At 42.8% G+C, this 24,355-nt stretch overlaps 1 protein-coding gene across 2 annotated transcripts in view; it reads right to left on the bottom strand.

Annotated features, from left to right (window-relative positions):
* Nucleotides 1-24,355, bottom strand: part of RASA2 (RAS p21 protein activator 2) — a 76,778-nt gene that overhangs the window by 31,849 nt on the left and 20,574 nt on the right. The window contains exons 2-4 of one of the 2 annotated variants that reach the window (XM_072143386.1): nt 14,899-15,016; nt 7,054-7,157; nt 5,344-5,438 (exon numbers count right to left, since the gene is read on the bottom strand). In XM_072143386.1, the coding sequence (XP_071999487.1) occupies nt 5,344-5,438; nt 7,054-7,157; nt 14,899-15,016 (317 nt within the window). Of the gene's footprint in view, nt 1-5,343; nt 5,439-7,053; nt 7,158-14,898; nt 15,017-24,355 lie in introns of those variants that run through there. The other variant, XM_072143387.1, reaches the window with a different exon arrangement.

Raw genomic sequence — 24,355 nt, 5'->3', positions numbered from 1 at the left:
TCTCTAACATTAGAAGAAATCTACCAAGAAAAGCAAGCAGCCTGATAAACCAGTGGCATCATAGAACCAGGCACCGCGACTGTGGTAATCTTCTTATATTTGTTATCCATGGCATCCTTTATTAAAAGGGGGCCTCTACTGTGGACATGTCATTAAAGGGGGTGGGGGGCATCTGCTGTGAACATTTTATTAGAAAGGCAGCTGTATTTCCTACCCTAGGACTTATACTCAAGTCAATAACTTTTCCAATTTTTTTTTTTTTTTTTGTGGTAAAATTAGGAGCCTCAGATTATACGCAGGTATTTAGAGTTTGAGGGAGAGTTCAGCTGCAGAGTGCACAGAGGCTGGGTTAGACAGGGCTAGCATCCACATCTCCTACACGGTCTGGGGGATCTGGTCTAGACGGTAGTCGGGGTGGATGGTTTAATGCAGATAGGGAATGTGATCAGCTTTCCAAGATAGATGGGTTATAAGAACAGGTTTGAAATTCATCATTAAATCACTTTTATGACAAGTACAAGAATAAGGATATAGAGCGGTACTTACAGGGCATCTACCACCAGGATGAAGGACTACATGCAAATGAGCCCAAGAGGCTCCAGGCTCCATAGGTGTTTATGGAGCCTGGAGCCCCTCAGGCTCATTTGCATACAGTCTTTCATATAAATTTGGCATCTCAAGATTGTACTGACCACACAATGAAAGCCTTACAAAGTTTATTAGAAAATGGGGCAACTGAGGTTACTTTTTTTTTCCAATGTCACCATATTAGGAGGGGAGGGGGTTACGAAAAGACAACATTCTAGAATGACAAGTTCACATCAGGTACATCCTGTGCTATCCCACCACTGGTTTCCAATCATTTCATTGTGGTCATAACCATAGAAAATTTGCATTTCAGTATAAATGCAAACCAAACAGTATTTGCATTTTTTATAGCCTGTCAGTTACCTAGTATGAAAACATAAAATGAAGAATAAAAAGACAGGAACATGCATGAAGAACTTCAATATAAAGAAAGAAATACATCTTCTCTATAGATGAAGTACAACACATAAATAACAGCTATAACTTTATGTCAAGTAAAAAGTTACTTCCCCTGGCATTAGCACGTAGCAGTCAAGGGAGAAATAAAAGGTTACCTGGGTTCTTGGATAGTATGAGCTCATTCACACATACTTTTTCAGAGACCATAAAATACACACACAGTGTGAAATGTTGGGAGGTAGTGTAATTATTTCACTTTACTGTTAATTATGTATTAATAAAACTTTTTTAATGCTCTGTATCCTCCCAGCATTCCTTTCTAATCACAGATCTGATCTAATGCCAGGGCATTAATTTACTTTTAGAAGCAATCTGTAATACAGCAATTACTAGGCAAACGCAGATCCTGTCCTCCCTGCATGCTCCTCTCCCTTATAAATACTTCCTGAAGCCTGTGACATAATCAAATGTTGTTACAGGTTTTCATAGCTATAGCCAAAATGCAGCCCCCCCCCCCCCCAACGATCCAGATACCAGGGGCCCTGTACTTAATGGGTGGAGCAACAGAACAAGCAAACATCTTGCTATACCATTTAATTCAAGAGGAGTGTTGAAGATGGCTGAGCGCTGTGCTCAGCAATTTTCAACACTCCGCTAGACAGTCAACGCTGTGCTCGGAAACTTCCAACCACTTTCATAGATTTGAAGAGGCACATGCCGTTCAATCCATTAGCGAGAACAGAACCCCTGTACTCTGGATCACAAGGGTCCGCTCTCTTGATCGGTCAAGGTCGCAGCTGTTGGACCTTCACCAATCAGATTAAAATCTTGGGATAACCCCTTTAACATTAGAATTATGCTGCAATGATGGAAATATGCAGATTAGTGTTGTAGGGAACAGCCGCTTTTATAGCAGATACTCCCACTTAGAAGGCTGTTGGATAGCATTAATCGTCTAACCCTACTGCACGATGGTCAGGACGTAGACGAGTGATCCACACCATAAAAGTACTGTGCTTTAATACACAAGGATTAAAAATCTTGCCTTTCAAGATATAGATAACCAAATATCAAAAAGGAGCCTTATGGTCCTGTGTGCCCAAGTTCAGTCTGCAGGGGGTTAAACATTAAACCTATGTCAGTCATAACTAGAGAGACCCATATCTGAAGTGCCCATCAGGCTCTGGTATTAGATAAGACAGGACTGGGAACAAGCATGGACATGCCTGTGAGGTAGGAAGAAATACCATCGCTGTGTCTATACATCAGGTCCTACTACAAAGCATTGTTCTCAGTGTCCATTACTTGCTCCAAGCTTTATTAATATCTAACTCATGTATTATTCAATGCATCATCTGCTGGAAAGTCTCTAATGTAGAAGATACTATGAAATGTATATTGAATATCAAGCAGCACCCATATATAACGAGAATACACAAACCCACACAGGTGTAACACTCTGATGTGAAAGAGAGCAGCAGGTCTTAGTAGATCTCAATAGGTTTAAGAATAGTCAGAGCGTCACCAGGGGACTAGAGTCAGAATAAGGCTAGGTTCACACCACGTCTTCAGTAAAAGCTCCTGACGTATACATTGGCATATGGAGACATAGTATAACCAGTATATTGTATGTCATATATTAGGGAAAAAACAGAATGGAAAGTTACACGTTTCCACTCTGCTGCCTCCTGCTGAGCGACAAGTAGGCTCAGGGGAGGCCACTGAAGTTTAAGGCATGCAGCATTACTGCATCCACCTCGGGCCTCAGTTGAGCACATATGGTGCTCAGCAGGTTTGGGGACCCCCAGTGATAAAAGGAGAGCAACATCACTGGGGAAACACCCTGAACATGAGCAAAAGCCAATCACCGACTGCTACCAATGTTCACGCCTCCCCCCGCATTATGTAGGGAAGAGGCGACACCGGGTGATCATATAGAAGCATACAGTGGAATATAACTGTGCTATAAGTTGAAAGGGCATGTTGAGAATCCTCCTAACGCATCTTTACAATGTATGGCAAAAACATGATGTGAACGCAGCCCTATTGCTGCCAATAACTATTCCAAATCGATATATAGATAGAAACAGCAAGAAAAGGAACAGTCTGACACTGGCCCTGTCATTTGGCTGGAGTGCTTGGCATCTTTTACATGCTTGTATTACTGTTTATTTGTGAGAGACTGCGTTCTCTCCTTTCTGGCCCGTTGCTGATCACTAATAAAGGAAATTATTAAAGGGGTTATCCGGGTTTAAAAAATTTTTTATGGCCGGGCTGGAGAGGGCTAGTTAAACATAATAAACATGTACTTACCTCCTCCGGCGCCGCCGATGTCCCGCGCCGCGGTCCCTTCGATCCGTGCCCCTGTTTGTTTACAGGGGCACGGAAGCCGTGCACAGGGAGCTTCCGGTCCGCGATGTGGACGGCTCCTCCCATCCGTCCCTATCTCTCAGCGTTGTAAGCGCTGGGAGATGGTGCGCATGGGAGCATCCGGCCAGCCTGAAGCTCTATGTGCGCCCTTGTACTGAAACCGGTGCACGGAGAAGACCGCCCGCGGCGCGGGACATCGGCAGCACCGGAGGAGGCAAGTACATGTTTATTGTGTTTAAATAGCCCTCCCCAGCCCGGCCATAAGAACTTTTTTAAACCCGGATAACCCCTTTAAAGGGAACCGGTCATCAGGAGCCCATCCATATCCCAACAGAGAATAATGTACACATTGCCAAAAAGTTTTTTTAGTAAAACTGGGTTTTTCAAACAAAAAAAAAAGAAAAAAAAAGAAAGAAAAAAGATAAGTTAGATTAAAGTTTAGCTTTGTGTATACTGAGCTTTGACCCTGTTCCCCTGGGAGTGGTCAGTGAGGTAGAGATGTATGACCTCCTTTGGGGGTAAGCCACTGCGGGGTGGAGATAAGGGAGGCATGGGAGGTATTTTCTTATTTGAAATAGATGCATTATGGAACTGTTTCCCAGGGATTGGGGGGACCAATCCACATTGGCCACTCCCATGGGACTAGGGACACAGCGCTGCATACAGAAAACTAAACTTTGATCGAACATCTTTTTTTTGGGGGTGGGGGGAGCCAGTTTTACTATAAAAACTCTTTGCCAATGTTTATACTACACTATAGAGAGAGAAAAAAAGCCTCCCTTTAAAAAAAAACAAAAAAAACCTTAGGAGTATCTGATAATAGTATGGTGGTTTATGACGTGCCTATAGAGCAGAGGAATTAAAGGGGTTGTACCAAATTTGCAAGTTATCCCCCATTCACAAATTGGTTGGTGAGGAATAGACTGCTGGGAATCCCACTGATCACAACGGGGTTCCTGCAGCTCCATTCAATAGTATGGAAGTCTTGGAAATTTGCTATCCACATCACTCCAATAGACAGTGAATAAGTTGTGCTCACCAATTTCTGACACTCCCATACTATTGAATGGAGCAGAAGGAAGCTAGCAGGGGTCCATGATAGGTGGTGGCCCCTAGTAGTCAGGCCCTCCCCGATCCGTTTGTATGGAGAGGGGATAACTTGCAAACCTGGTACAACCCCTTAAAACTGACTTATACAGTAACAGTATAAGTATAAGAGCGCAAATTAAGGGATTTTCTTGGGACTTATAAACTGTTCCTTTAAAGTTGAAGTTAAAGAGGACCTGTCAAACATATAAAAGGCACTAGCTGTGTACTAAAGCAAGCAGCCCCCGAGTGCTACAACAATTGTAGCAGTGTTACACTGCTAGCGTTATGGAAACCTCCGATAAAGTTAGCAGACACTGCATCGCTGTACAATAGAAACGCTGGACCGTGCTGTAAGCGGTTGGGAGTATTCATGAGGGGTTGGGATTAGGAGTGGACGAGTTGGTCCTGGAAAGAAGCAGCGCCTCGGACCACCCACTCATAAATATGCCTGACCGCTGACAGCGTGGTCCGGCGTTTCTATTGTACATCACAACAGTGACGGAGGCTTCCGATAACGCTAGCAGTGTAACACTGCTACATCTGCTGTACCACTAGGAGCTGCTTACTTTAGTAAACAGCTCCTAGTGTCTTTTATATGGATGACAGGTCCACTTTAAGAAATGCAAAGAGATAATGGAATAAAGTCTTAATGGTACCTCCGCTTGGTGCCTTTTTATGCCGTTCTTTAAAAAAAAAAAAAAGGAAAGAAAAAAAAATTCTACTTAAAAAAAAAAACCTGTTAGTTCTTGCTGAGCACATCCCACGTCCCTTATGTTTCTGCTTCTTTCACTTGCAAATAACGTAAGCAGTGAGGCAGATCTCAGCCTCAAGAACACAACATAATGATATTTCCATAAAAAATATTCAGATGCTGAATGTGATTTTAATTAACTGTACCTGAACTTCTGAATTAGAATCTATGGGCTGAAGAGGAAACCAGGGTTCTTTCCCATAGAACCTGCACAATTCTTCTCTTTTAATGGCCACCTTTCCTATAGGATAACAAAATGAAAGTAGTTATTAACAGAGGTTTTATTATTAATTTTTTACTGACACCTTTGACCCCTGACATTGCGAATAATACAATCTTATATAAGGACTGGGGTGTTTTAAAGGTGTTGAATCTGGATTCGAGTTTTTTATGACCCGTGATAAGGACAAGATCATCAACATCAGATTGTGGTGGTCCCACGACCGACACCCCCATCGATGAGCTGTTTTTCCTTACAACGCATATAGTATTGAAAGACAGACTTGGCTATGAAATAATTCTGCCATACCGTCGTATTGTCAGGTGACGGAAAACCAGGATTTGGGTAAAAAGTCCCTGCAACAATTTCCCAACTCAACCACCAAAATCACTATGAAATAAATATACTGGTGGGGATTGAGTCCCTGACTTCCTGGCAGCTGTGAGCAAGCCTGCTGACGGGAAAAAACACTTGAAAGTCTGCACCACAAAACCACTGCACACGTTTTTAAGAGGATAACGCTCAACCCGCAAATCCTTTCCTCTTCCTCCTTAGCGAAGACGCAGCCTGGAATGAAGATATCTCCAGCAGTCAGGCATATTGACCAATTCTTTCCAATAAACCTAATTTAGTAAATTATTTAAGCAATGATCCATGGCCTTTCCACGATGCAGGTAATTTAACCAGAAACCTGTGATGGAGGCATATAGGTCGCCCACAGGGATCCTAGCTTTATTTTGGAAAGTTGTGCACTTCCATACAAAACTGGGTCCAAGTAAATCCCTCCAATAACCCTGTCACTGTAAGGCAACATTTACATCACATCTTTAGTATATGCTTAGAGTATACCCCAGGTAATCTCTCCACTGTAAACGTTTACTAGTAGAGGGAGGCATCCTTTTTACCTGTCTAAATCAAAAACGTTGTATACTATGGAAAAGCCGCTGAGCAACTCAGAAGAGCCCACCAATGGCTTCTGCTAAACAGTCAGCTAAGACCATAAGATCTCATGGGCGATGGATGCAAGCGAAATGATTGCATCCCTCCAAGGCCTCTGCTGAGCGTACACTCTGGGAGGTCCACAGCGACTTAACTGTCCATATAAGGGAAGTGACATAACAATAGAGACACCATGAACATTGTCACAGCCCAATCATTGGCTGCAATCCAGAGGGAAGGGAGGAGTTGGACAATATATCCCAATGTATGAGCATACAATGAGATACGTCCAACCTTCTGCTTGAACCTTTCAACGACAGGCAAAAATATGATGTGACTGTAGTCTAATGGAGGTTTAGGAGTCTATTTAACATAAGAATTGGGATAGTTCCCATTTAACACTCTAGAGGAGTTCATTCAGCTATGCAGACTTGCTGGGCTTTTTCTGATAAGGGCAGCCATCTATAAAGGTCAATGTTCAATGGATATGCCATACAAGTCCTAAAGATACCTTGAAGATAAAATCGTGAAACAACAGATCACTGTGAAAACAGAAAAGCCTGGAAAAGTTATAAAGGGTCCTACACAATGCTAGTCTCTGATTTGGGAGTTAATTGGGGCAGAAATTGGCCAAAAATTAAAAATAATCTGTAGTAACCAAGCACGGACTAAAGGACAATTACCAGTTACTTCTCACCTATTCGAAGATCTCGCTGCAATAGACTTTTATCATAGATATAAAAGGATAAACTGTGGAACATTCTTGGGATCTCAAAGTAGAAATCTTCACCATAAAACGGACTGCAGAAAAATGTAATAAAGAGAAAAGTTAGGAGATGGGAAGGTCACACAAAAACAGTAATAACTATAGTCATCTGAGAAACCACGAGACTACTACTTATGCAGTGCTGCTCCATTAATTCCATGTAGTTGCTGAGGAGAAGCCAAGAACACCAGACGTCTTATAGCTATGGGATAGGTGTTATAAGATAACAGGTAATAAGATGTAATCTTGGAATAACTCTTTAAATAGTAACTTTTTGAGATGGCAAGGGGGGGGGGCTGTGAACATCACTTTATTAAGAAATTCTGCTTAGTTTGAAAAGAGAAAGGCTGAAAAGTGCCCCTTAGTAACAGTTTTTGTCTCTGTTAATAAGAAAGATTGGTTATTTCTGCACTCCCTGTTTGTTTACACAGCTCTGAAAAACTCTTATCCCCTTCTACTCTCTCTGGCTACAGTTTGCTATGAGTTGTATTTTTTAGCAGATTAATTTTTTTCACTATCTCTTACAGCTTGATAAGGAAGAACTGGCTGAGCAGAGACTGATAAAAATTTCTGTTAGTAAATACTGCTCATAGAATAATATACCCAGATAGCAGAAAGTATAAGTCCTCACTACTCAAACTATATAAAACAAACACAGGGAGATTAGATTTAAGCATGTATAAAGCATCCGTAGACACAGGTAATACAGGTTGGAATAAGCAGGGATAAAAGTGGTTTCTAATTTATATTTACAAACTAAGCAGAATCTAAATCGTGTTACATGGCCATATATATGTCCCCCGTACGTTCGTGGCAAAAATATACACGGCATATATACGCCACCCATACACTTCTATGGTCCATGGTGACGTACGGGAGCGGTACCATTCCGTAGCACGTAGAAAGATAGGACATGTTCTAACTTTCTACGGAATACCGCGCCATGTGTTATATGCGGGGATCTCGGCTATGAGAGCACCACTGTTCAGAAAGTTAGGGCACATCCCATGGGATATGCCCTAACTTTTCTTGATGGGGAAAACCCATTTAATAAAGTATATAATAAAAATGTCTAAAACACTATTTTTCATAATGTGTTGGGGATAATCTCAAATAGTGTCAATCTGAATGCACTTTGGTTGGCCACTTTATGTTCATTTTTTATTATGCATTGGGAACATGATATTAATAAACATATTTATTCCGGTTTTCATGAAATCAGAAGCCACAGCCCTAGTTCAGCAATATCTGGAAGAAAATGGAAGGTCATTTGACCATACACTCCAATGAGCACTCAAACCTACAGCGTCCTGTGAGCCAGCTGTGACATGGCAGCAACAGACTATGTAAAATGGAAAAGGGATCACTGCACAGAAATCTCTCTGGACTCTGTAGAGGAGTAAGTGCTACATAGTCACATGACCCTAGACCAGCGGTTCTCAACCTGTGGGTCAGGACCCCAGCGGGGGTCGAACGACCAAAACCTGGGGTCGTCTAAAGCTATCAGAGCCGCAATTTTATTGTGTTTTTACTGCGAGTTGCATGGTTTGGGGTCACTACAACATGAGGAACTGTATTGCGGGTCACAGCATTAGAAAGGTTGAGAACCACTGCCCTAGACCCTCCTGGAGGGTGCTAAGCAGGAAGGAGTTTTTGTACTAGGGATGTGTATTCCGATTTCAGGTAACCGATGCAGAACTGTATCTGCACATCATAGAATACAAAATTAACATAAAGTGGCCAACCCCTTTAATCACTTTAAAAAAAAAATAGCCAGTATAAATACATGAAAATGATCTTTTCTGTTTTACAAAAATTTTTTTTTACAAAGGTTGTTGTAAAATCATCCCTAAAACCACCAATTCTTGGTACACATGTTACTGTAGATACACTCACAAAATAAGATGTGAATTTGGATGTAGAGGTTAATATTGAGTCTATCAGCTGAGGTTTTTTGGGACATTTTCTTATTAACAAAAATTCCCAGGGATTTTCTATTAGTAAAGCGAATGTTTGGGGAACTCCAAAACTGCAATCTCTAGATGAAAAATAGTGACCAGCATATCGGGGGACATTCATGCAACAGGTACTTTTCTAGACAACACATGGTGCAGAAATTGCGCTATTTCTTTTTGTCCATTTTACCCCATATGTAATCTTTTCTGCAGTCACTCAATATATTTAACTCCAAATTTAGTGGTAACATTGGAAAATATTCATCATCCCTTAAAGGAAATCTTCCATTTGATTTCATACATTATGAACCAAACATATCTTATATACTCGTCTATAAGCAGAGACAAAAAAATGTGCAGAAAAACGTCACCTCGGCTTGTACACGAGTCAATAAAAATAATAAACTTATATACTCACCCTCTGGTGGCCCCGATGCTCAGCGCAGCTCCCCAATGTCGATGCGGCTCTTCTTCTGTCTTTGGTCTTCTGTACAGCAGGCAGGGACGCGGCCATGTTATCTGCCGACGGCGCATACTATGGTGCGGTCACTAATGATGTCATAGTATGCACTGGCCGGTAGATAACATGGCCGGGTCCCTGCCTGCTGTACAGAAGACCGAAGAAAGAAGAGGAGCCGCGAGGAAGACAGAAGAGGAGCGCATCAGGGACATCGGGGGCCGCACTGAGCATCGGGGCCGCCGGAGGGCGAGTATATAGGGTTTTTTTTTTAAGTGCGGAGTGGGCTGGCTGTATGCTAACAGGGGGCAGGCTGGGCCTGGCTGTATACTACAGGGAAGGAAGTATCCTTCCTTCCACATGATTTTGGCGTTCATTCGTCTAAACGCACTAAACATGGAGTGCCGTCTGTACCTGTATTCCTTGCATACAACAGGGGGGGATGGGCGGCAGCCTGGCTGCATACAACAGGGGGGGATGGGCGGCAGCCTGGCTGCATACAACAGGGGGGGGCAGCCTGGCTGCATACAACAGGGGGGGGGGGCGGCAGCCTGGCTGCATACAACAGGGGGGGGGGCGGCAGCCTGGCTGCATACAACAGGGGGGGGGGGCGGCAGCCTGGCTGCATACAACAGGGGGGGGGCGGCAGCCTGGCTGCATACAACAGGGGGGGGGGGGGGGGCGCGGCAGCCTGGCTGCATACAACGGGGGGGGGGGGGGGGGGGCGGCAGCCTGGCTGCATACAACGGGGGGGGGGGGGGGGGGGGCGGCAGCCTGGCTGCATACAACGGGGGGGGGGGGGGGGGGGGGGGGGCGGCAGCCTGGCTGCATACAACAGGGGGGGGCGGCAGCCTGGCTGCATACAACAGGGGGGGGCGGCAGCCTGGCTGCATACAACAGGGGGGGGCGGCAGCCTGGCTGCATACAACAGGGGGGGGCGGCAGCCTGGCTGCATACAACAGGGGGGGGCGGCAGCCTGGCTGCATACAACAGGGGGGGGCGGCAGCCTGGCTGCATACAACAGGGGGGGGCGGCAGCCTGGCTGCATACAACAGGGGGCTTGTTGGCTATATACGGGGGGGGGGGGGGGGGGGGGACTGTGACCAATGCATTTCCCACCATCGGCTTATACGCGAGTCAATATGTTTTCCCAGTTTTTGGTGGTAAAATTACGGGTCTCGGCTTATACTCGAGTCAGCTTATACTCAAGTATATACAGTACCTTGAGAATGCGGTAGCTACACTGATGCAAGCACATATCTTGTTTAATCCCTGAGCTGAGTGGTTTTGCTGAAAGAAAACAAAATAATATTCAGGACCTTGGGAAAGCTGGACTGCTTCAGCCTGCTGTTGATAAACACATTAGATGGAGATTTCTGGTCTGTCCAGACAGGACTAATCAACCTGAGATGAATCACTCATACACACCAGCTGGGGGATGGTTCAGTAATTGATTGCTGCTGCCTGTCAGACACAACACAGTGATTACATAATTCACTGAGCAGTGCATACTTAAAGGAAACCTACCACTTGTAGTGGCAGGTTTCTGATGGAAATACCGGGCACCAGCTCAGGGTGAGCTGGTGCCGGAGCTTATTTTCGTTAGTGTTTTAAACCGCGGTATCGCGGTTTAAAACACTTTTTAAACTTTATAGCCGTGCGCGCGGCTACATAGGAAGTGAATGAGAGCCGCGCGCATGGTAAGCGCCGATCGCGTACCTGCCTGCGCCGGCTATTAAGTTTAAAAAGTGTTTTAAACCGCGATACCGCGGTTTAAAACACTAACGAAAATAAGCTCCGGCACCAGCTCACCCTGAGCTGGTGCCCGGTGTTTCCATCAGAAACCTGCCACTACAAGTGGTAGGTTTCCTTTAATGTGAGAGGAGAAGCCAGGCAAAGGAGCGACAGAGCTTCATTATCATAATAGTTTTTTCAGCAAAACCACTCAGCACAGGGATTAAACAAGATATGTGCCTGCATCAGCATTCTCAAGGTATGCTTGGTTCATAATGCATGAAATAAAATGGCAAAGTTCCTTTAAAAGAAACGGACTAAATTACCAAGAAAACCAATATTAGAAATCTTAAAAGGAAGGGATGATAAGAAATGAAAAAATGCAGTACAAAAAGTCCCTGTCCATCGACTTTCAATTAAAAATAAATATACAAAATATACAAAAATTGTAACATTAAGCCCTCTGTATTGCATAGCAAATATTAAAGAAAAAAATTATACATATTTTTTTTATAATAATAATATATGTTAAATATATCTGCCTTTCCGGAGATGAAACATTTATAGTTTATGTAGTTAATCAGCCTAGGTAAACTGATCTATAATTAAAGGGGTTGTATTAAGTTTGCATGGTATACCTTATCCACAGGAATGAGCGATAAGTTGATCATTGAGTGTCCAAATGCTGGGGCCCCACTTATGTAAAAAATGGGACCCACTAGCCATAGGGACAATGAGGTATCTTACTAATGGGTGGTGCAGCAGGTTGAGAAGGCACCCCCCCACTCCATTCATTAGATTGGGAGTGTTGGAAATAGCTGAACACTGCACTCGGATATTCCCAGCTCTGACTGCTGGAGATAATGGAGTGCTTTGCTCTGTAATATCCAACAATCCCATACAATTGGATGGAGCAGCAGGATGCATGCTTGTACTGCTGCTACACCTAATAGTCAAATGGGAGTCCAAGCAGGACTAGGGGTCCAAGCAGTCAGGCCCACAGCAATCAGCTTATCCTATGAGTAGGGGATAACGTGTAAACTTGGTCCAACCCTTTAAAACATTTTTTTAAATAAGAGTAGGTACAGAGTAAAAAAACAAATAGCATCAGACACCAATCCCGACCCCTGCTGCCCATTCTGACGCTTCCTGTTCCCTCTCAACAAATTGGAAATTAAATGAGTGGTCACGTCCACTAAGTCATAATGAATTCAGCAAGAAGAGACTAGATGAAACCCATAAAATAGCGGAAGAGAAGCTGAATGGGATCCGTCAGGAAATCTATCAATTTCTAAGTTTTTAATACCATTCTCACTTAGGCTACATTCACACATCCGCATGGGGGGGGGTGGGGGCTATATACGGCCAACTTATACACACTGTATATATGCCCCCCATTGAAGGCAATGGGCACATGGCGCTGTACGGGAGCGGTAAGGTACTGCACACGTGCGGCACTTTACGGTTCCGTAGCCGGGAGAAAGATAGGAATGTCCTATCTTTCCTCGGAATACAGCGCCATGCGCCATATATCACTATAGAGAGGGGCACCGAAGTGTGCTATGGTACGGCGGGCACTCATCGTGTGAATGTAGCCTTATTGTTAGAAGAACAGTGCACTGAACAGACAGCACCTTTAAATAATCAAGCACCGCTAGGAAAGACACCCTATTATTATCTCCTGTTTGACATGTTATGTCCATAAACAATCCATTATCATTTCTGTTATCTACTGATGAATATGTTATGTCCATAAACAAACCATCATCATTTACAAGCTGCCTTTTAACTCCTAATAGACCAAGACTGTTCTGCAATGAAGTAATACAACATATGACGGAATAGAATTTTGGACACTCTTATTTATGTAGGGAGAAGCAGGAGACATCCATGGCCATCTTAAAAACACTACTTTAGTGAGAAAAAAAATGACACAGGGAAACCACGTCAGCAGAATACCAACCGGATCCGAGGTTTGTGCAACGTTCAATTACTGAAGAAGCAAGGAAGGGAAATGATGCAAAAACATGAGACTAACTGCTGCGGTAAAGGCATTACAACTTCCTATGTAATCGTGGCTTTGTATCATATCAAATATACATTATCTGATCAGTCTACGACAAAGTGGTGTGTTCCCTACGTTACCACGACATGACACCTAGATGACTATCACTCAGACGCTGCCTACAGTCACCAACGCCAGGCTACGCGAGTTCACTAGGATAAAGCGGAAACTAGTAAGACATGCTGAACTCATTGTTAAAAAAGAGACACTGCTGTGGTTTGTGTCAGTTTTTCTTTACTTTATTCATAGCCCACAATTTCCTGCACATAGAATGGTGAGGTGTATGTAGAAACATGTTTTTGTCTGACCATGCAGAAAAAAAAAAAAGTCGCCCACGTCCTTCACATTGGGTGTGCATTAGGGTTATTTCCTGGTCATATATGGGATCCTTGTATGTGGCTCCACAGTAGTGGTGGCAAACTTTAAATGTTAAACGGTTAGACTACCTAGATAGCAGTATAAGAGAGAACCCCCATAACATTTTAACATAAAATTGCTCATAGGTTGAAAGTACATGGTCCATAATGGCCGCATATTATAATACTGTGTTAATGAGATTAAAATTTAAAGGGCATCTACTACCAGGATGAAGGATTGTATGCAAGTGAGCATGAGGGGCTCCAGGCTCCATAGGCGTTAATGGAGCCTGTAGCCCCTCAGGCTCATTTGCATACATTCCTTCAACCTGGTGGTAGGTGCCCTTTAACTTTACTGTGTCTACAGATTTTCAAGTCAATTTTGTGCATATAAGAGAGGTTGAGAGTTTCTTCTTTATCTCATAGACTGTAAGCTCTTGTGAGTAGGGCTCTCACTATGTGCCCTCATATGTTGTTCCATAAGCCTGTTATTACTCTGTAATGTCTTATTTTATTTGTATACGTTCTCCATGATCTGTAAAGCGCTACGGAATATGATGTCGCTATATAAAGATTATCATAATTTGTGATGAATCTGCATATAATAATAGAGAGTATATCAGCTAGCTATCACCTATCCGGGCCTGAGACTGTAACAGAGGTAATATAGAACTAGAGTCAATAACCGATAATCAAAAACACTGCTGCTCATTTGAACTCAACTAGTACACCGGCAAGCACGAAATACATGGTGGAGGAACGGTCACTACCACAATTGTTACTCCCCCAGCACGTCCCTTTAAACACATGGCAACAAGCTGCTGATAATTCATGGTACGTCAAAGATGAAATCAGTGTATAGTCAACAAGGACGGCAAAAGTTTGACGGTAAAACTTCAGTGATACCCAAAAACTCATGCCGGCCTTGGCTACTGTGAAGTTTAGGCTGAACATAGTTGCCACAATGTCTTGCCCTATCCCCAATAGGACCAATAATTAGTGTGAAGAACTGCCATCAAGTAAAGTTACTAGATAAATGAGTCTGATCATGTTATTACTTGGTGTTGTCTTATTTTGTCTGTCTATGTACCCCATGAACTTCACAGCACTGTACCCTATAATAGCTGTATAAAGATTTATCAGAATTAATTATTACTCTAAATAGCAGTAACAAAAAATTTAAAAAATATATAGAATTTCCCTCCTTACTTGAGCGACTTTTCAACCACATTGGTCCTAAAAATTTCTTCCTGGTCTAGATTAACAGTGCAGAAGCAATCTCTCATCTTGTTTGGTCCTGGATAAGGCAGCAGATTTTTGGCCTCACCTGTAAACGGAAAAAATATATGTAACACAATGCTAACAAGGGAAGGGGAGTAGTTATTTTACATTTTTATATTGGAATTCAGTTACGGTAACTTATAACCGTCCTATCTTACACTTCAGATAGGGGAAAAAAAGATTGTGAAACAGCAGCGGAATATGTTGGCGTTATACGGACAACAGGAAATAAATTAATAGTAAGATACATAGTATAGATCTGTGTAGACAGTTACGCAACATGTGACACTTGTAGAATTCATTCCATAGAAGGAAACAGCTCTTTCCTGTGATGCAAACTTCATGTCAGATGGAGAATTGGCATTAACTGGTGGCGCTCCCAAGGCTAGGCATACACGCGACATAGCCATAAGCCGAACATACGCAAGCTCTTTTGAACTAGCACGTCCTTAAATGGGTGTTCCAGCCCCAAACTATTAAAGACTTTTTCAGAGGAAGTCATTAAATGGGTTGTACCATGTACGAATGTTATCCCTTATCCTATTGCAGCAGAGAGATTCCATTGATCAAGAGAACGAATCCCCACTGATCACAAGAACTAGGTTCCTGTTCTAAGGCTGGGTTCACATCACATTTATGCCCATACGTTGTAAGGACACTTCAGGGGGATCCAGACGTGGCCTTACAACATACCGCACAGATGTATCCTACTATATGTGCTTGATGAGGCTGGGGGAGTTTGGATGGAGTTTGCTGCATTCGCTCCACTTAGACTTCTAATGTCCCCGCTGTGCGCATACATCGCTCCACAGGAGGCAGCTGCATGGAAAAATGTGGCTAGCTGCGCCTTTCCACCCTGTCTTTTTCATAAAGTGGTTAGATAGAGGCTAAAACTATACCTCCGTCTGCCACTATATGTCAATGTATATGCTCAGCATATCCATCGGGAGCTTTCCTGAAGTATACACTGAGCCTGTATGCCAGCCTTACAGACTGGATGAAGCAGCAGGTCGATAATTTGCCCTGCAGCTCCATTCAATACCATGACAGAGTAGCAAAATAGACAATGAATGGTAGTGCAGGAGATAGTTACGGAAAGTGCTGTGCTTCTGACTCTCCCATAGTATTGAATGGAGCGGCAAGACGCATCAGTTTTCTGCTTCATTAAGCTATTAAGAACAGGACTCCAGATTTCAAGATCAGTTAGCATCCATTTTAATGATGAGTCCAATGATTAATGTTCCAACAGTTGGATCCCCACCAATCAGGTTGTTATCCATAGGAGAGGAAATCACAATCCAACTTGGTACAACCCCTTTAATAGATTATTAATGGGGGTGCGGAAGAGCTGGAATTAGCTCCATCTGTAGTGAAATGCCCTTCCTGGATTACTGCTGGATCGGTGTCTGCATCACATCTGAGTGACCACTACACTACAGGGGGATATGTCCGCTTCCAGATTTGTTCCCAACGTCAGCAGATTGTTGGAGTCTTGTAACCCAAAAAGAAAATCACCTACCGATCCTAAAGATGGGTTCTAAATAGTTTGGATCCCTTTAATGTTGAGAACCCACTGCTAGAGACTACAAGGATCACGCATGATGAAATCACAAATGCCAGAAGATCATCTCACCAAATATACACCACTTTGTGAGAGTCTGGAAGAACCTAGAAAGCCATTACATGACTATAGCTAGGTCTTTCATTTTACAGGCCAGATACTTTCTGACTTATGAAGCTATAAAAGAAATGATTTTACCCAAATTGAGCAGCCATGAGTAGAATTTAAATAATCCAGACAAATGCGATCTCAGCACAGACAGACATGTGGTATCATACTGTGCAAATATCTAAGTAATTGTAAAAAATCTTAAAGGGGTTGGCCACTTAACCTCATTGTAATATGTGTGTAAGTGTGTGGGTGTGGGGAGGGGGGCAGGATATTAGGTAATTTACCAATATACATCTATTAATCATTCTGCACGGATTTCTTGATAAGTAAAGTGAAGCCTCCTGTTTTTTAGAGGCTAGAGAAAGCAATTTGCAGCGTAAAACGGCCCGTCGCCTTGCTGCATGTCGGCGTCCTGTACTGTCCGTGCACCCATTAAAAGTTCTGAAGGATTACTCCGGTGAGTGCCGCTTCGTTCTTCCGTTTATCAACATCCTGTTTTTTAACCTCATTAGCCAGACATTCCTGTACATGCAATGGCTGAGGGTGGAGGGTCATGTGATCTCTAACTGTCCATGAGCAATCACCCTGCCAGGTTCTTGATCTTATATTCATGAGTAGTATCATAAGGTCCTGGCAGGGTGATTGTTCATGGACATTTGGAGATCACATGACCCTCCTTGCGTAGCCATTTTATGGACAGGAATGTCCGGCTGATGAAGTAAAAGACAGGAGGCTTCACTTTACATATCAAGAAAGTGGTGCAGAACTTTTAATAGATCTATATTGGTAAATTACCTAATATCCTGCCCCCACCCCCCCACACTTATACCCAATTTACAAAAAACATGAGGTAAAGTGGCCAACCCCTTTAAGTTACCTCATAGTTTGCATTCATGTACAGAATGCTTGAAAAGCGACAAAAATGTGTACAATATTTATGCATGGTATATATTATTTTGGCGCATGAAGAGACTCCAGTGGTTAAATCTTTGCCCTTATTTTAGGTCATTTCTCTCCATAGAATGGAACTGAAAACAGCACAGATGAGATCATGGTCCAACATGGTTGCAGGGCAAATAACATAGCCAATGTAAGGCTTAGTACACAATTTTCGCACAATGAAACAGCTTGTGGTGTAAATGTGAAAAGTGTCCATGCAGCCTTTGTATTAAGAGGGTATATGCCCGGCTGGCATGATTCAGCATTACACTACATAGGATCATGTCGGAAGCTTCAGACTGATGTTTAGGGATCCCCTCTTGATCTAAATTGGTCACTAAATGTCCACTTATAAAATGAGTGACAAAAAGACTAAATCGTTCCCCCAAGATAGATGAATTTCTATGCGGGAATTGTGTATCGGTAGAAAAGCAAAAAGTGGAGGGAGTGCTTTAGACACCTCTGAGGAAAATCTGAATGAACTAACGAATAATCAGACTCCCACATAAAGATGGAAACACAATAGACCTCTTGCTAAGTGCCAGAATGTCCCCGAACAACCAATCCGACCACCCGGTACATTGTACAATCCAGTATGGAGAAATAAAAGCTGAAACCTTATTGGTTGCCATGGGCAACACTGATGCAGCAGATAAAATGGCTTAGGCCCAAAATGCTAGTAATAACATGTTTTTGGTTTCTGGATTTTCTTTTTTTCTTCATTTCAGTCAGGTATATTGAGTAGCTGTAACATGTAGTACTCAGACAGACAAGACATGAACAATGATGTGCCCCATGAAAACACACACGGGCAGAGGTCGCATTAACTTTTTCAAGGCAGAGTAAAAATACTCCTCTTGGCATTTTGGAGGAGTATTTTTAGCCGACAAGGAGTACACACCCTAGAAACACATAGGTTATTGTCCCAAGGCCCGTCCTCGTACGCTAGTGCTGCGTTTGTAAATGCAGTGCTATCAGTATGTGTGACCGCACCCTTACACATCACATGTGTTTCAGCTGAAACATGTATGTGATCACACAAAGCTGGACTTGAGTGTCTAAACACAAGTCAACTGGAATGCGTAAAAGCAGCCTAAATTGTATTACCTTTACCCTGTAACCATATAACTGATAGTGATGCAATAGTAAACATGGGCAGGCGGGCTATCCGTGTCGTTAATGGCTGTCACTTTTTCTACTTTTTTTTTTTTTTTTTGCCGAATTCCTTGTGGAGTAGGGGAGCATGTGCGGCACATTTACTAAGAACAGTGCAGTCTGTACTATGTGCAGATGCCTGTGTAATGTGCAGAAGGCACAGGTTACATGATTTCTGGCGCACGTTCTTCATGAATCTGGTGCCACCAGCACTTCCTCAACACAGTGCACCACTTTTTTTTCTGGTGCACCGGATGAGAAATCTGGCGCCCCGTTCAGTAAAGAAATTTGTGTCGTGTGAAGACTAGTGCAGCGCGGCACAAAACAGCAGCGTGCAACACTAATGTGGCGCAGACACTTGTTAAATACCTGCACAAGCAATTTGCACCTAATAGAATGTGCGAAGTTAGACAGAAAACTGGTGCATTGCCCTTCGTAAATGTGCCCCAGTGTATTAACACAAACGCACAGACCTGCTTACACATATATGAAGTGTTGTGTACAAAATACATACATAAGATATTTTGACATGTGTTCTCCCTGTTGTACATGTCATACATGTCAGTCACATGTAAGGGAGGATGGCAGAGATAAATAACATGATAGATGAATGACAGGACACAGGGCTCCGCAGCTTACCAGATGCAGTTATTGACCATCTATTACAATGCATTGTCCTCTGTGCCCTGCAGTCCTATCACCAGAGCTGGCAGTGCCCCTGGGGACGAGGAGGGCAGCTGAGGGTGCTTGGGGCAGCTGAGGGAGCGTCTGCACAACTTGTTGTTGCTCCTCTGCCATGATGATCGCTGATGCTGGGCTCAGTGTGTGAGGGAGAGATGGAAGCAGGACCACGGACGCAGCTCTGCACACTTGGCCTTTTCCCCAACCTCCAGTAAATCACCTCCCATGGCTGTAGGGACATGACGGCGGCAGCTTGTCCGGGGGAGGGGAGGAACGAGGGCAGCTAGGGCCATAGAGCAGCGTGGAGCAGGGTTTGCTTGGGCTGGAGGACCGTACAGGGCCAGGTGATAGTAGCAGGATGGGAGCTGGCAAATAGCTTGTTTTTTTTTTACCTGGTTCTGCAGTACTGTGGAGCAGAGGAGCTTGTGTGAATGAAGTCTGGCAGCCGCACAAACTGATGAAACATGAGCAGACTCCGGTGCACTAGTAATATACACACAAGCACTCGGGCCTGTACACAGTGTCGCCCCCTGTGGCAGTGCCCAGTGACAGGGATGTCGGACTCGGGTTGTCAGCAATGTCCGGACCAGACACCGCACAATGATCTTTGGACCCTGTGAGGATTCCCCCCGTCACCCTCCCCCTCACATCCCCGAGATTTACACTTACTGGAAGGAAGTTATGGTGATCCCGCCCAGCACCCGCCGGCTCTCCCATGCAGAGCCTGACTAATCCATCCGCGCCACTATGCTGTAGGGAGATACACAGACTCGACCGATCTACCGGCGATACTTTACAGCCAATAACAAAGCCCCTTACATGCCGCTTAATTCTGGCAGCGTAAAGGAGCTTTGCTATTGGTCTTGTGCTGAGCAGTGCCCGCGCGCTGCGATCACAGTGATACTCTCCTCTACGATTGCAGCGCGCTACACTGCTTATCCAGCACCTTACAGGGGGATAATTGCCAAGCGTACTTTTACGCTTGGCAATTATTCTGGGGAGTAATGGCGCCTCATCATGCGTCTATGACGCTTGGTGAGGCGTTAATGCGACCTCTGCACACGGGCCCAGATATATGAAGAGTACTGCAATCTCTACGAAATGCCATTTGCCTCACGAATGTGCAGGATGCGGGTGATTATTTAATACTGGTGCTCGCTCTTCATTTATCTGGCGCCCCCTGCACTGCTCGGGTAGGGCGCACCAGCTTTTTTTGGTGCACCTTTAACATACAGAGAGCAACACTTCTGTCAAGTCGCTGTATTAAGTGTAATGCAAGCTCCGACAAAGTACTAGCACACCCCTTAAGGTGCACATTTTGTCCGTCTCGTTGTATATAGCGCAGCCGCAAGACAAAACTGGCGCAGACACTTTATAAATACACGGCCAACCTCCAAAACTGTCAGACAGAAAATTGTCACAGTCACTTTAATAGATCTGAGCCAATGTGTGAGATGTGGCTGTCAAGGTTTTCAGAAGAGGGTATGAGAGAAAGGTATGAGCACTATCAGGGCGCCAGATGAGTACTCCAAAGAAACAATAATTGTGTCTAGGATACAATTAAATTACTATCCACTTTTTAAAAAAGTGGATAGTAATAGTTATTTAGATTTTTCAAGCAACCATTTAAAAAAATGGCTTACCAACATCCCTTACGGACAGTACAAACGTATTAGGCGTAATTGCACTGAAAATAGCGACTACAATACTCAGAGTGAAGTTCTGACCAAAAGTTTTAAAGCTAAAGGCTACCCATCTACCCTGGTAAACTCTGCTAAAATAAAAGCAGGTACCCTGAGCCAAGAGATGTGTTTGCTACCTATGAAGAGAAAAATAGCACAGATATAAATACCATAAATTTTATCTCCACGTTTTCTGACGACAGTTCAAAAATCCGTAGGATTATGAATACACACTGGAATGTGTTATTACATGACCCATTTCTTTAAGACATTATCCTTGGTAAACCCAAACTAACTTTTAGAAGAGCACGTACTTTAAAGAACATTTTAGCTCCTAGCCGCTTTCGTCCTCTAACTAATAAAACCATGCAGCCATCCTTTTTTCCCAAAGTAATAGGAAGTTTTCGATGTGGTCACAACAGACGCAAATGTTGTGAGATCATCAAACATAGGCAGCTAGATTTTAAGTCTAATATAACAGGTGAAACGTTCCAGATAAAAATTTTTGTAAACTGTGGCTCTCAATATGTCATTTATCTCCTAGAATGTTCATGTAAGCTTCAATATGTTGGGCGTACGATACAACCATTACGTGAACGCCTAAACAAACACAGAGCTAATATTGAAAATGGTTTTGCATTACATAGTGTATCCCGCCATGCAGCGATACACCACAACAAGAGTTGTAAAGAATTTAGTCTAATCCCTATAGAGTTTGTAGAACCGTCTACTCCCCAAAGGTTTAATCATTTAAAAAAAGAGAGAGATGTTCTGGATCTTTAAATTACAAAGTTTAGTACCCACAGGATTGAATGAAAGCCTTGAAAATGTATTTTAATATTCCCACTCCACTCATCATTATTCTTCTTCCCAATATTTGATATTTTTTATGAATCAATCACTGTCCCTCCTTGATTAAATGCCCACCCATGGGTGTATTAATTTTAGAATACCTGCCCCGTTCCGACCCTCCCCTATGTCTATTGATGCTCTAAATGGACCGTATTTGTCCGGTCCTAACTAAATGTTCACTCATCGATGTATGTATTTTAGAATACCTGCCCCGCTCCGCCCCTCCCCTTATGTTTATTGGCACTGTGAATAGATCGTATTTGTCTTTTAATATTTCTTGCAATATCTTTTTATGCGCGTGTGCCTTGTATCTTGCGACACATAGCGTCTAATGTAATACCTTATGCGCGTGCGCAGCGCGGCGTACGTATCATGTGTTCAGTATCACGTGACATTTGGCGCCGGAAATCTCTTGTGCGCACGCACACACAGGGTTGACCAGAAGTGACGTCTTCCAGTCTCCCCCGTGATTCAGGTATGCCCACAAAAAACTGTATACAAGTCTTTTATTGTTATTGCTGTACTACTTGTCCATATTTTGAAAAAGGGTCCAAGCACCCGAAATGCGTCATAGGACTTAATAATTTTATGTATATCATTTTTATGGTTTTAGTATTTTGGCTTTTAACTTCGAATAAATTAGTATCCTTGGCACAATTATTGTTTCTTTGGAGTACTCATCTGGCGCCCTGATAGTGCTCATACCTTTCTCTCATACCCTCTATATGCATTACCGGTGTCTGTTTTTTTGACAACCGGTTATTTTGAGCACTGGGAGCGACTATATAGTCTACAGAGAAACTAGTGTCACATCATTGGACTAATACCGTAACTGGCACTGGACTCCAGGTTGGGCTACACATGCACTCCACCAAGGATTCTATAAGGTGAGCACAATATATGTTTCTACTATAAATATCCATTTCCCAGACGATATTATTCGAGGCGCCGTCCTCTGCATCTCTTTTTTTCTTGTTTTTGTGTTAAGGTTTTCAGAAGATCTTGAATGTGTATAGTTACCTCAAGATTGTGTGTAAGTTTTGTAAAACCAATGCGGGAAGAATAACAAAAAAAAAAAAAAAAAAAAAAAAAAAAAAAAAAATCAGCAGCAGAAGAGTTTTTAAATCTCTCTCACAGCTGGGGAACATGGTGCCAAAATTAACCTTTGCAATGTTATGGCATTTTACGCATCAGAAGCAAGACATTTGCTGCAGGTTTACTGGTCTGACACCTCAAAATTCACTCTAAAAGCTGGGAATGTAGATTAGCCTGATACAATCCCTGAGGGGTTTTGGAAACAACCCCAGGAGCCCCTCAGGCTCATCAGCATAATGCTAAAAGTTTACTTTAAAAGGATGGAGATACAGGGCCTAGACCTATGAGTAAGTGTCCCTTGTTTATCCATGCCTGATTTTGATGGTAGATTTTATTTAAGAACCAACTTACAGATGACCCCTAGTTACAGACCTCTCTGCCCACTGTGACCTCTGGTGAAGATCTCAGGATGCTGGTAATTTACTGAAGTTTAGTCCAGGCTGCAATGATCAACTATAAGGTTTTTTATATCTAGCTTTTTTCTTGTTCCCTTATCAAGCTATTTTTTTTAATCTAAACAGGGACCAAAATTATTTGTCTGGAGTTACACTTACATGCAATATATAGAATCTTGTACCCAACTGCCTGTATTGTGTTTTAGTGTGGATTTACATGTGTTTTTTTCACTATTTTCCTGTTCTGCTGAAATTTCTAGGAAAATGTGCATCAAATTCCCAGCAAAACAATGTTTGCATGGGTTTCCTCCGGGTCCTCCGGTTTACTCTCACACTACAAAACATACTGGTAGGTTGATTAGATTGTCAGCCCTATTGGGGAAAGGGACCCATTTGCCAAACTCTGTGCAGCTCTGCATAATCTATGTGCGCTATATAAATAAAGAATTATTATTATTAAAGTTTTCCTGCAGATTCCATCAGGATTTCATGTAGATTTTCACAAGTTTTCATTCAAGTTTAATGCAAAAAAAGAGAGACCCCAAAAAAACCTGCAAAGTCATAGCACATAATTTATCTAGTTTCTGCAATAATTTTTGGACAAAAAAAAAAAAAAAAAAATTCATTTTTCATTAAATTTTTTTTTCCAAATTACACCACCTTTTTTTTTTTTTTTTTTCCTTTTATTTTTATTTTTCCAATAATGTAATACATGGCATCTTTTCACATTCAGCCTGAATCAATATTACAATACATCATTACATAGCATCTTGCAGCTAACAGCATATCCTTAACTTCCAACAATACATGCCATCAATTTATTACAACAGATATCAATGTATATGATCCCCCTCTCCCTCCCCCTCCCTCTCCACCCTCTATCGATGCTGGGGATGTCTGCACAGTCCTAATAA

Source organism: Engystomops pustulosus, chromosome 3 (genome assembly GCF_040894005.1).
Source record: "Engystomops pustulosus chromosome 3, aEngPut4.maternal, whole genome shotgun sequence".
NCBI lineage: Eukaryota > Metazoa > Chordata > Amphibia > Anura > Leptodactylidae > Engystomops > Engystomops pustulosus.
This window is presented reverse-complemented; position numbering and strand designations above follow the sequence as displayed.